General features: G+C 39.8%; 1 protein-coding gene across 6 annotated transcripts in view; it reads right to left on the reverse strand.

Annotated features, from left to right (window-relative positions):
• The window catches only part of LOC128690453 (dynein axonemal heavy chain 10-like), a 208,076-nt gene that overhangs the window by 130,495 nt on the left and 64,112 nt on the right, over nt 1–13,469 (reverse strand). For all 6 annotated transcript variants that reach the window (XR_011392579.1, XR_011392580.1, XM_070089747.1 and 3 more), the window contains 4 exons: nt 12,312–12,473; nt 11,729–11,966; nt 9,693–9,853; nt 9,323–9,447 (listed from right to left, as the gene is read on the reverse strand). Coding sequence is in view for 4 of the 6 variants with exons in the window: in XM_070089747.1 (XP_069945848.1) it covers nt 9,323–9,447; nt 9,693–9,853; nt 11,729–11,966; nt 12,312–12,473 (686 nt within the window). In the remaining 2 variants the exon portion in view is untranslated. The remainder of the gene's footprint in view (nt 1–9,322; nt 9,448–9,692; nt 9,854–11,728; nt 11,967–12,311; nt 12,474–13,469) is intronic.

The following is a 13,469-nucleotide window of genomic DNA, read 5'->3' on the forward strand; positions in this document are numbered from 1 at the left end:
CGCTAACCAAACTGAGAGTCGAAGATCAAAATGAATTTTTTATGAGAGCGCCACAGAATTTGGTTAACACAAGCCTATCTGATGTTATCCTGATGCCAAATGACTTCGAACAGGCAATAAATGACATGCCCATGCACTCTGCCCCAGGGCCTGACTCATGGAACTCTGTGTTCATCAAGAACTGCAAGAAGCCCCTATCACGAGCTTTTACCATCCTATGGAGAGGGAGCATGGACACGGGGGTCGTCCCACAGTTACTAAAAACAACAGACATAGCCCCACTCCACAAAGGGGTCAGTAAAGCAACAGCAAAGAACTACAGACCGATAGCACTAACATCCCGATGACACCCGAATGGCAGATGACACCCGAATCTGCATGACAGTGTCCTTCATTGCAGACACTGCAAGGCTCCAGGCGGACATCAACCAAATCTTTCAGTGGGCTGCAGAAAACAATATGAAGTTCAACGATGAGAAATTTAAATTGCTCAGATATGGTAAACACGAGGAAATTAAATCTTCATCAGAGTACAAAACAAATTCAGGCCACAAAATAGAGCGAAACACCAACATCAAAGACCTGGGAGTGATCATGTCGGAGGATCTCACCTTCAAGGACCATAACATTGTATCAATCGCATCTGCTAGAAAAATGACAGGATGGATAATGAGAACCTTCAAAACTAGGGAGGCCAAGCCCATGATGACACTTTTCAGGTCACTTGTTCTATCTAGGCTGGAATATTGCTGCACACTAACAGCACCTTTCAAGGCAGGTGAAATTGCTGACCTAGAAAATGTACAGAGAACCTTCACGGCATGCATAACGGAGATAAAACGCCTCAATTACTGGGAGCGCTTGAGGTTCCTAAAACTGTATTCCCTGGAACGCAGGCGGGAGAGATACATGATTATATACACCTGGAAAATCCTAGAGGGACTAGTACCGAACTTGCACACGAAAATCACTCACTACGAAAGCAAAAGACTTGGCAGACGATGCAACATCCCCCCAATGAAAAGCAGGGGTGTCACTAGCACGTTAAGAGACCATACAATAAGTGTCAGGGGCCCGAGACTGTTCAACTGCCTCCCAGCACACATAAGGGGGATTACCAACAGACCCCTGGCAGTCTTCAAGCTGGCACTGGACAAGCACCTAAAGTCGGTTCCAGACCAGCCGGGCTGTGGCTCGTACATTGGTTTGCGTGCAGCCAGCAGCAACAGCCTGGTTGATCAGGCTCTGATCCACCAGGAGGCCTGGTCACAGACCGGGCTGCGGGGGCGTGACCCCCGGAACTCTCTCCAGGTAAACTCCAGGTAAACATTGTATCAATCGCAGCTGCTAGAAAAATGACAGGATGGATAATGAGAACCTTCAAAACTAGGGATGCCAAGCCCATGATGACACTCTTCAGGTCACTTGTTCTATCTAGGCTAGAATATTGCTGCACACTAACAGCACCTTTAAAGGCAGGTGAAATTGCTGACCTAGAAAATGTACAGAGAACCTTCACGGCGCGCATAACAGAGATAAAACACCTCAATTACTGGGAGCGCTTGAGGTTCCTGAACCTGTATTCCCTGGAATGCAGGTGAGAGAGATACATGATTATATACACCTGGAAAATCCTAGAGGGACTAGTACCGAACTTGCACACGAAAATCACTCACAACGAAAGCAAAAGACTTGGCAGATGATGCAACATCCCTCCAATGATAAGCAGGGGTGTCAGTAGCACGTTAAGAGACCATGCAATAAGTGTCAGGGGCCCGAGACTGTTCAACTGCCTCCCAGCATACATAAGGGGGATTACTAATAGACCCATGGCAGTCTTCAAGCTGGCACTAGACAAGCACCTAAAGTCGGTACCTGACCAGCCGAGCTGTGGCTCGTACGTTGGTTTCCGTGCAGCCAGCAGTAACAGCCTGGTTGATCAGGCTCTGATCCACCAGGAGGCCTGGTCACAGACCAGGCCACGGGGGCGTTGACCCCTGGAACTCTCTCCAGGTAATACTCCAGGTACCCCGCCTTCCTTCCCCTATAGATTTATATGCACTCCATGTCATTCTACTTTGATCCATTCTCTCTAAATGACCAAACCACCTCAACAAACCCTCTTAAGCCCTCTGACTAATACTTTTATTAACTCCACACTTTCTCCTAATTTCCACACTCCGAATTTTCTGCATAATATTTACACCACACATTGCCCTTAGACAGGACATCTCTACTGCCTCCAACCGCCTCCTCACTGCAGCATTTACAACCCAAGCTTCACACCCATATAAGGGTGTTGGTACTACTACACTTTCATACATTCCCTTCTTTGCCTCCATAGATAACATTTTTTGCCTCCACATATACCTCAATGCACCACTCACCTTTTTTCCTTCATCAATTCTATGATTAACCTCTTTCTTTCTTTCTTTCAACACACTAGCTGTATCTCACCAAGGCGGGGTGGGCCAAAAGGAAAAACGAAAGTTTCTCCTTTTACATTTAGTAATATATACAGGAGAAGGGGTTACTAGCCCGTTGCTCCCGGCATTTTAGTTGCCTCTTACAACACGCATGGCTTACGGAGGAAGAATTATGATTAACCTCATCCTTCATAAATCCATCCGCTGACACGTCAACTCCCAAATATCTGAAAACATTCACTTCTTCCATACTCCTCCTCCCCAATTTGATATCCAATTTTTCTTTATCTAAATCATTTGATGCTCTCATCACCTTGCTCTTTTCTATGTTCACTTTCAACTTTCTACCTTTACACACACTTGCATGCTTATGAAACAGAAAAAAAGACACCAGCAATCCTACCATCATGTTAAACAATTACAAGCTTATGTTTTACACTCACTTGGCAGAATGGTAGTACCTCCCTGGGTGGTTGCTGTCTACCTAGGACTATAAACATTACTTTTTTTATTTATTTATTTATTAATCTGAACATGATACAGAGAAGTACAAAAGAATACAGTTAAGTGCAGCATGCCAAAGCCCCTTGTATGCAGAGCATTATGGGCAGGCTTAAAATTAACTTAAGATTAACTAAGCAATGATGTGTTCAGTGGTAAAACATTATTGTCAACAGATAACAATTAAGCTTAAGCAACAATTAGTTTGAGTATTACAAAGACAGGTCATATGGTTGCATGCATTGCTGTACATTCAGCAGAATGGAGTATTCTGTTAGGTAATGTAATTAAAAGATAAAGTTTGATTGGGTCTCAGGTTACACATTTATGTGATACAATTATGAGAAATATTTAAGATACACAATTTATAAGATACAATTATTCAGTATTTATTTGGTTGTGGGTGAGTAAGTAATTTTTGAGAAGAGACTTGAATTTATAAACAGATAGTGTTTCTTTTATATTTACAGGTAATGAATTCCAGATTTTAGGGCCTTTTATGTGCAATGAGTTTTTGCATAGCGTGAGATGGACATGAGGAACATCAAAGAGTGATCTGTGCCTTGTGTTATGGTCATGTGTTCTGTTGAGGTTGGTAAGGAGACATTTGAGGGGAGGGTTTATATTTGAGTTAAGTGTTCTATGTATGTAATAGGTGCAGTAATAAGTATGGATCTTTTGTATGGTGAGTAGGTTTAGAATTTTGAATATTGGTGGAGTGTGCTGCCTGTAGTGGGAATTTATCATCATTCTGACTGCAGCCTTTTGTTGGGTAATTAGTGGTCTGAGATGGTTTATTGTTGTTGAGCCCCATGCACAAATTCCAAAGGTGAGATAGGGGTAAATAAGAGTGTGATATAGGGCCAGGAGGGCTGACTGTGGAACATAGTACCATATCTTCGATAGTATGCCTACGGTCTTGGAAATTTTCTTGGAAATTTGTTGTATATGTGTTTGAAATTTGAGTCTATTATCAAGGTGGATTCCTGAGAATTTTTCCTCTGTGAGCTTTGTGATAGGTGATCCGTTTATCATTATGTTAAGAGACACATCTGTAGCTCTGTTACCAAACTGAATGAAGTAGGTTTTGTCAATGTTTAGAGTAAGTTTGTTAGTCCTCATCCAGGTAGATATTTTCTGTAATTCGGTATTTACAGTAATGGCTAGCATGACTGGGCTCGGGTGAGAGGAGACGTATGTAGTGTCATCTGCAAATAGTGTGGGTTTGAGTAGTTGCGAAGCATTTGGTAGGTCATTTATGTATATGAGAAAGAGAAGAGGGCCAAGGACACTTTCCTGTGGGACACCAACTGTAATTGGCTGTGCAGAAGAGTTTGCCCCAATTGTGTACACATATTGGCTTCTGTTGCTGAGGTATGACTTTAGGTAGTTGAGGGAGTGCCCTCTTATACCATAGTGTGACATTTTTATGTGGAGCAAGTCATGGTCAACTGTATCAAAAGCTTTACGTAAGTCAATGAAGATCCCCAGTGGGACTTCTTTTTTCTCTATTGCAGTGTATATATGTTCTAGCATGTGTATAATATCATCATTAATATTTTTATTAGGCCTGAACCCAAATTGGCAGGGGTTGAGTATGTTTTGGGAGATGAGGTAGGAATAGATTCGCTTATGAATTAATTTTTCAAAGATTTTAGAGAGAGGGTGTAAGTTGGATATTGGCCTATAGTTATTCAAGTCTGTTTGGTCTCCTCCTTTATGGATCGAGGTGACCCTTGCTATTTTGAGAACTGTAGGGAAGGTAGAGGATTCTATGGATTTGTTAAAGAGTGTTGCAATGATTGATGATAGTACTTGTGACGCTTTTTTGTATATAAAGGTGGTAAGGTGTTTAAATCTCCTGCCTTGTTTTTTAGTGTGTTGATAATAAGGGAGACTTCAGTAGGGTTAGTCGGAACTAGGAACAGTGTGTTCGAGTAGTTGCCAGGGAGGTAGTCATTGGGTGGGGTATCTGAGCTTGGGATTTTATTTGCAAGGATTTTTCTTATAGTGAAGAAATTATTGAGTCTGTTTGCTATTTCAGTTGGTGGGAGTTTGGGTTCATCTGATTTTGTTAATTCAATTTCGCTATTTCGTGATATCTTTTTTGTTCCTAGAATTTCTGATAGGGTTTTCCAGGTCTTTTTTATATCACCTCGTAAGTTGGATAATCTGTTCTCATAATACAGTTTTTTAGCCCTTCTTATCAGGCTGGTTAGGATTGACAAGTAACATTTTGTTTGGTCTCTGGTTATGTGACCCATTCTGTACTGTTTTTCGTATAGGTGCTTTGTATTTATGGATTTGAGGATGCTGGGTGTTAGCCAGGGATTGTTCAGTCTCTTAGCTGTCATCTGTTTAGTTTTTTTGGGGCAGTGCTTGTTGTAGAGGTATTGGGTCTTTTTTAGAAAATTATTAATACATTCGTCAATATCTGTATAGATTTCTAGCTCAGTGTGCCAATCAATGTTTGTCACTGCTGCTGTGAAGTTATTAATGGCTGCCTCATTGTGAAGTCTGAAAGTGACTTTAGTAGTGTCTTGGAGTAATTTCCCAAGATTTGTGATGAGGAAGGTAGGGTAGTTATCTGTGGTATTATCTATGATTATGCCTGATTTTAAAGGGGATATGGTGTTGGTCCAGATGTGGTCTAGTAGGGAAACACTAGTCTCTGTAACTCTTGTAGGTTTTGTTACTGTTGGTAGCAACATGCAGTTACTCATTGTGTTTGTGAATTCAGTAACGTGTGGGTCCTGGTCTTGCAGGAGATTTATACTGAAGTCACCAGAGAGTAGTAAGTGATCTTTGTTCATGCATGCATCAGTTATCATACTTCCTAGGTTTTCACTAAAACGGATGTTTGACTGTGGTACTCTGTAGATGTTTATCACTGTGAGAGGTATGTGGATATGATATTATTCAGACAGAATTAATATCACAAGTAGTAAAACATTGACATAACTGTTTTACTGATTCATGGAAGGACATAAAGAATAAAATTAATTGCAAGTGAGAAGTTTGTTGCCCCTCAATATGAGTCACTAGCAGATAGAAGGTGAACACTATATGGTACAAATGCAAATGAAAGTTATTTAGTAGTGCAATTAACTGTAGCATTTTCAGTGCTCCACTAGAGATAAATATGTATTAGCATTTAATCTCCAAAATAAAAGAAATCGCCATGGGGAAGTGAAAAAGAATTCTTCCTCCGTCAGCCATGTGTGCTGTAAGAGGCGACTAAAATGCGGGAGCAAGGGGCTAGTAACTCCTTCTCCTGTACGAGTTACTAAATTTAAAAAGAGAAGCTTTCGTTTTTCTTTTTAGGTCACCTTGCCTCTGTAGGATACGGCCGATTTGTTGGGGAAAAAAAAATCAGAGGAATCATATTACTAAGAGCATACTAAACTTTCAGTTAGTGTTACTGTGGAAGCATAAACCTGACATCACTAGATTTTAAGTTAGAAAACTTTCATCTAGTTTTATAATTCCCAAATATAGTTAACTAAGCCCCAAACTTGACTCTTATATGTATTAAAATACCACGACCACACCTACACATAAGTATTACTATGTATTACTGAAAAATACAACAAATGACAAAATTTAAATCACTTATTTATTTTATTTCAGCATGATGCAATGTTTGAACAGAGATGAGTGAAAATTTCAGCCTACAAAGCTGATAACCCTTCAAGCAAGGCAGGGCAAGACTTGGAAGATCTCAAGAGACATTTTTAAGACACTGAACAGATTATGATAAATAATATAATCTTCAACCATTTTTCAAGAAGTCTAATGTGACATATATGAACAAAAAGAGCTTCCAGGTTACCAAAGCACAGTTTATTTTAGACAATGGAAAATTCTTCTGCCATAGAGTAATAAACCTATGAAACAGCCTATCAAACATGGGTATGGAAGGCAAGAATGTACTACAGTACTGTTAAAAATTCACTGGAAATTAGGATATCTCAGTACAAGCTTGGAGGTTCCTGTTCAACTAGTACTGTTCAACTACTGATTGTAGTCAACATGTAAATACAGGTATACGTGTATGATCCTGTTCTAAACCCTTCTCATTACCTACATAGCAATTGTAGAATGACTAAAGAATTAAATTTTTGAAAAGATCTGGAATCCGTTTAAGAATGATTTGATTAGAGTCGGTAGCTTTTCAAGTGAGGTTCCTTGATGCTGGTGAGGGGCTCTTGATCCAAAGAATTTGACTTGACCCTCCCTTTCTTGGATAGTCTCTCACTGCCTTTCCTTTTCCCCAGCTGCTGTATTACTTCTATTGGTTTAGTGCTTTCCCATGAATGTAGTAAAGAGCAATAATGTTAGTCAGCTGCAATGGCCATCACTACCCACACATTAACCCCTTAACTGTCCAAACGTAGATCTACGTTGTTACTGCTAGTGCTCCAAATGTAGATCAACATTTTATTTCTCCTGCCTCCAAATTTGGCATGATTGGCCTGAGATGCCTGGTCAGCACAGAATGGGTCTTAACACTCTGTGTGCGCAGTACGTATTAAAAAAATCTGGGATCACTTAGTACCTTGTGGGAGCACCAGTTGAAGTGAGCTCCAGCGAGAGCAAACAGCACGACAAACACCAAGGATTCACTGATGTCATGTTGTAATAACACTCCCCTTTTAAGAGGAAAGTGATGCTGACCCTGAGTTTAGTGGCTTTGAGGTGGATGTGGTCACAAGTGGTCACAGAAATATCAAAAACCTCGATAATAACCCATGTGCAACATTTGTGTAACATCCTTTCAATTTTGGTACCACTAGCAGTGTCATCCTGCCAGAATGTCCTATAACCTATGCCCTAAGTAAAAAGAAAATTCTGGAACATGTAATACGTGTTCGGCAGGCTGGCTGGGTGACTGTCTCTATCTCCGTCTGTCTGTCTGTACCTATCTCTGTCTATCTATCTCTTTCTCTGTATCTCACAGGTACACAAATACAATTATACATAGTGTAAATTACCTAGGATAACCCAAAAAATCCAGCCAATGTGCTATGCCGTGCATGTAGATATAATGCATAATAAGCATGACTGGCAAGTAATACACATTTTCACTTGCTCAGGAATCAAACATGACGACTCTGCATTGTGTGTAATACCTGTTGGTTCACGAGTGGCTCTCTCTCTGAGACAGAAAGAGAGACAGAGACAAGCAGATTGAGAGACAAAAGCAGATAAGCAGAGAGAGGTAAACAGAGCTAGACAGTTGGACAGACAGACAGACAGACACACAGACAGACAGACATGTTTATGTATAACAGTGAAAACAAATAAAGCTAAGGCAGTGCACACTCATCAAATGTCACTCCACTGCTGCACTGTCAGCAGTGGAGTGACATTCACTGCTAGGATCGATAAACACTCTGTATATATTTCTAAACAATAATATGTGACTAAGGTAGGTGAAAATGTTCACCTGTCACTGTGTTTGTGACTATATTAGTGTCAGAACAAAGATGGGGTATGAAATCACAAGAACTACTACAAATTGTAATCATCAAAACATAAAAATTATATAAATTAAAAAAATGAGAAAAAAAGGTATATAGGCAACACTTCTGCAAGCAGCAGTGCTTCATGCTGCCGTCAGGTGAGCAACAAGCACCAACTTTGTGGTCTTATAAGTACTGACTCTTAATACTTTTTTATTTACATTACTTTATGTAAAAAAAAATGTCCTCTTTATTTTTTTAAACAAAAAAGATTTTTTTTTTTTCAAATTATTCGGAGTGCTGGGCGAGAGAACATGGGTCTATGTTTGGACAGTTAAGGGGTTAAACACTGATATGTCACAAGTTGTTTTCCCTCAGACCTAGAAGACAATTCATCTCAATAATCACATATCTCCTAGGTAGTAGGTTGGTAAACAGCAACCGCCCAGGGAGGTACTACCAACCTGCCAAGCGAGTGTAAAATGGAAGCCTGTAATTGTTTTACACGATGGTAGGATTGCTGGTGTCTTTTTTTTCTGTCTCATACACATGCAAGATTTCAGGTACGTCTTGCTACTTCTACTTACACTTAGGTCACACTACACATACATGTACAAGCATATATACACACACCCCTCTAGGTATTCTTCTATTTTCTTTCTTGTTCTTGTTCTTGTTTATTTCCTCTCATCTCCATGGGGAAGTGGAACAGAATTCTTCTTCCGTAAGCCATGCGTGTTGCAAGAGGCGATTAAAATGCCAGGAGCAAGGGGCCAGTAACCCCTTCTCCTGTATATATTACTAAATGTAAAAGGAGAAACTTTCGTTTTTCCTTTTGGGCCACCCCGCCTCGGTGAGATACGGCTGGTGTGTTGAAAGAAAGAATCACATATCTGACCATGAATGATTTCTGTGGTAACAGACACTAACCTTGTGCTCCTCAGTGCTCTAAGAGCAAGGTTGTGATGATGGAGGTGTGAAAGAAGCTCATGTAGACCTTCAACTTTCCACACAGCTGAAAATGTTTTAACACACAGCCGTGCTCTCTGCCAGAACTACGAGTGATAAATAATTTTACTCTTAGTTATTATATACTGTAATATTTTTCATACTCTATAATGCAGCACTAAAAAAACAGCTCATATTGCCTACTAAAGTGACAGTAAGTTTATCCACTATGAGGTGATACCATTCATAAACAGAGTAAATAGTGAATATAATATGTTAAAATATATTCTTACATTAGTTATTCATAAACAGAATGTAACCAGAGAATATAATATGCTAAATATATTCTTACATTAGTTATCTCTTTAATCTGATTATTCAACAGACTTTCTCGAACAGCACTAGCAACAGTAGCAGCAACGAGCAGCGGGTGACGTGACAGCCGCAGCTCCAGTACATCCCACACACTCACACCACTAACAGCAGAGGCAGAGGCCCATTTATTGCCACAGCCTATAAGAAAGTACAAGACCCTTTATATAATACATCTCTATTTGCAATAGGATTAAGAATGCCAATTTTGTGATTTTTATTTAGCACAATGGCTGTTTCCTGCCTGGGTAGGTTTCCCCAAAGAAGAAAATGCATTCACCATCATCCATTCAGTTGCTGTCTTGCCAGAAGTGTGCTGACATCACAATTCATATGGTACAGTCAGAGGGTAATAAGAACTGTGATGCAAGAACACTTCTGGCAAGACAGTGATTGAATGAATGATGGAGAATGTACGTATTTCCTTTTCTGGGTCACTCTGCCGTGGCAGGAGACAACCTCTGAGGTAAGAAAGAAAACAAAAATTTATTGTTACAGACTAAAAGTAATCCATTTGGAGTTCAAAGCAAATTAGTGAATCTGTATTAGGCAATAACTCATTAACAGTATCAGTATGAGTGAGGGGGTTGATCTGAGAATGACCTGCCCACCATAGACCACAAGGTTGCCTGTACTGCTCATGTGTACTTACTGGGATAATATGCAAGATTAAAAATGATTTAGCACGACTTTACTTATACAGAGGCAATGAAGACAAGACACCACAAGCAGTCCCTTGTAAAAATAGGTCTTAGGCATGGGGCATGGGGCATGGGATGTCACCATGGCTGTAGTATCAGTGCCCCTCTGGTAAGACAGTGATAGTGAGTGATGGTGAAAAAGTTTCTTCTTTTTTAGGTCACCCTACCTCAGTGGGAGGTGGCCGGTGTGTTAAAAAATAAAAATGGGACTGTAAAAAAGGTGAATGTTAGTGTGTTGAAGAGAGGTGTGGGATTAAAAGATAAGGAACTGAATACAAATTGGGAGTTGCCACAGTTGCTTTTTGCCAAAGAAATGATGGTTTTGGGAGATTCTGAAGAAAAGTTACAAACACTGAGAGAAAAATTTAGGAGGGTAAGTAAAGAAGGAAATTAAAAGTGAAAGACTGCATATCAGAATGGAAGAAGGGAGTATGAAGTGAATCCAATCAGATATTTGGAAGTGGGCTTGTCAGCAGACAGATCTATTAAAGATGAGGTGAACTATAGAATTGACAAGAAAAAAAAGGAGTGGGGTATAGAGGCATTTGTGGAGACAAAGAACCTTATCCATGGAGGCAAAAAATTGGAACTGTACGAGTATAGTGGCACCAACATTCTTATATGAGTGTAAAGCATGGGTTGTGAATGCTGTAGTGAGGAAGAGGCTGGAGGCAGCAGAGATGTCATATGTGAGGGCAATGTGTGGTGAATATTATGCAGAAAATTTGTAGTTTAGAGATTAAAAGGAAATGTGGGGATGCTTAAAGTATTATCCAGAGAGCTGAGGAAGGGTTGTTAAGATGGTTTGGATTTAGAGAGAATGGAGAATAAATTGGGAGGGGAGGGAAGAGGGGTAGGTGGGTCATCCAAAGAAAAAGTTGGCAGGAATGAGCAAAGGAAAACTTGTGTGCGAGGGGCTTGGACATCCACCTGGCATGTGTGAGCATGTTTGATAAAATGAGAGGAATGCAAGTGGTTTTTATGACTTGAAGTGCTATTGGAGTCCAAGAAGGTAACATTTATGAACAAATTCAGGGAAACCAGTGAGCCAGACTTAAGTTCTGGAGGTTCCTCTGTCAAGACAGCGATGGACTGAGTGATGGCGAGTGTATTTCTTATTTTCCAGGCCACCCTACCTCAGTTTGAGACAGCCAATGTGTTAAAAAAAATCTAGCTCATGAAAATACAGTATATTTTTAATGTGTTTATAGCTTATAAGACTTCATTCCAGCTCTTCTATTAGCCTCAGGGGGTCACAAATCATAAGGCAACTCTGTCTGAGATTAGGTAATTGTACCACAAACAAACAACTAACCTGCAACAGCAACAAGGTGTTGCCAGTGTCTTGTTTGTACTGCTGGTTGTCTGAGCACAGCAGTCACTTCAAGACTATTAATATGATCTTCTAAGCGTTGCTGCAAAGATTTGCCAACATGTGTTTCCTGTGCGCCTGTACATTCACACAGGGCTCTCTGTACTCCTTCAATTTGGCTCCTAAGGTCATCTAGTTTAGCTGTACTCCATCTCATTGTACGCCATGTCATCTCTATGCTCTAATAATTACAAGATATAACGTTAATAAACAAGCAAATGATTATCTTTTTATTAAATCTAGTACATACAAAATTAAATGTTGAATTATAATGACCATTTAAATTCTCACTACTGCTACTACTACAACCTGTATAATAGGGTACAAGTGATACTTTAAAAAAAAGTCTTAAGAAGTTAAGAAAAACAAATATGGACAAAAACATTTAACAGCCTCATCCATGGAAACAGGAGATGGACTGTAAAGTTAATATATTTCAACAATTTGGTGTCTCTAAATACACTCACAGTATTTCCTGAAAATTATATAAAAAAACTACTCATATTTATGTTCTTTAACTACTTACTCTTAGTTGCTGGTAGATATTAAAAACATCTTTCAACTGGTTCAAAACGAGAATGGCATTGTCAAGTCCTGGATACTGTGTTGCTGCCAAGTCAAATATGTCTTCCTCCTCATCCAGTTCTTGTCGTTGTTTAAGAAACACTAACACTTCATCAGAGTACTCCTAAAATGATGAGAACACTTTTTTTTTAACACAATGGGGATCTCCCACCGAAGTAGGGTGACTTAAAAGAGAGGAAACACATTCACTGTCATTCATTCAACTGCTGTCTTTCCAGAAATCTGCTGATGTCACATTTTAGATGATCCATCGAACTGCAACATCCCCATCCCCACCTTCAGGGTGCAGACATTGTACTTTACACCTAAAAGACACAAGTTCAGCTAACTCTTTTCACTGAATCCCTTCATAACTTTTACCTTGCTCGCATTCCAACAGCACTTGCCTATGAAAAGCCTTTGTGTCTCAGTAACAGCCTGGTTGATCAGACCCTGATCTACCATGAGGCCTGATCTCAGACCGAGCCATGGGGGCGTTGACCCCCGAAACCCCCTCCAGGTATACTCCAGGTATACAAATAAACATAATACAAATGCATCTGTATTATAAACAATCATCATCAATAATAAACACTATTGTATTACAAGCTATCAACCCAAGTACCTTTAATACAGTGTAGTATATGTTTAAAATACTGTGACAATTACCATTACCCTTCTCACATCATTATTGTTATTTTCTTCTTTAACGTGTTGGCCGTCTCCCACCAAGATAGGGTGACTCAAAAGAGAAACACTTTCACCATCATTCACACTATCACTGTCTTGCCAGAGGTGAGCCAGTGATAGTGTGCAGACATTGCACTTCCCACCTCCGGGACTCAAGTCCAGTAAGCACTAAACTTACAAGCGTCATACAGAACATAGGGAATGGAAAACAATTATATTTAATCTGAGGAAGGGAAGGGTAGCTCCAGTTCCCTGAATCAAGAGCCCTACATCATCACCAGGGCCTGCACCTAAACAGGACCTTTCTCACACAATGTTATGATCAATCACAGATTTTGTCACAAATTATGTTGGTTTAGTTTCCACTTGAATTTAACAGACACTGTGGAAAGAAATATGTTACTCAGTGTCAATATAATCATAAAACTGT

Source organism: Cherax quadricarinatus, chromosome 29, assembly GCF_038502225.1.
Source record: "Cherax quadricarinatus isolate ZL_2023a chromosome 29, ASM3850222v1, whole genome shotgun sequence".
Lineage (NCBI taxonomy): Eukaryota > Metazoa > Arthropoda > Malacostraca > Decapoda > Parastacidae > Cherax > Cherax quadricarinatus.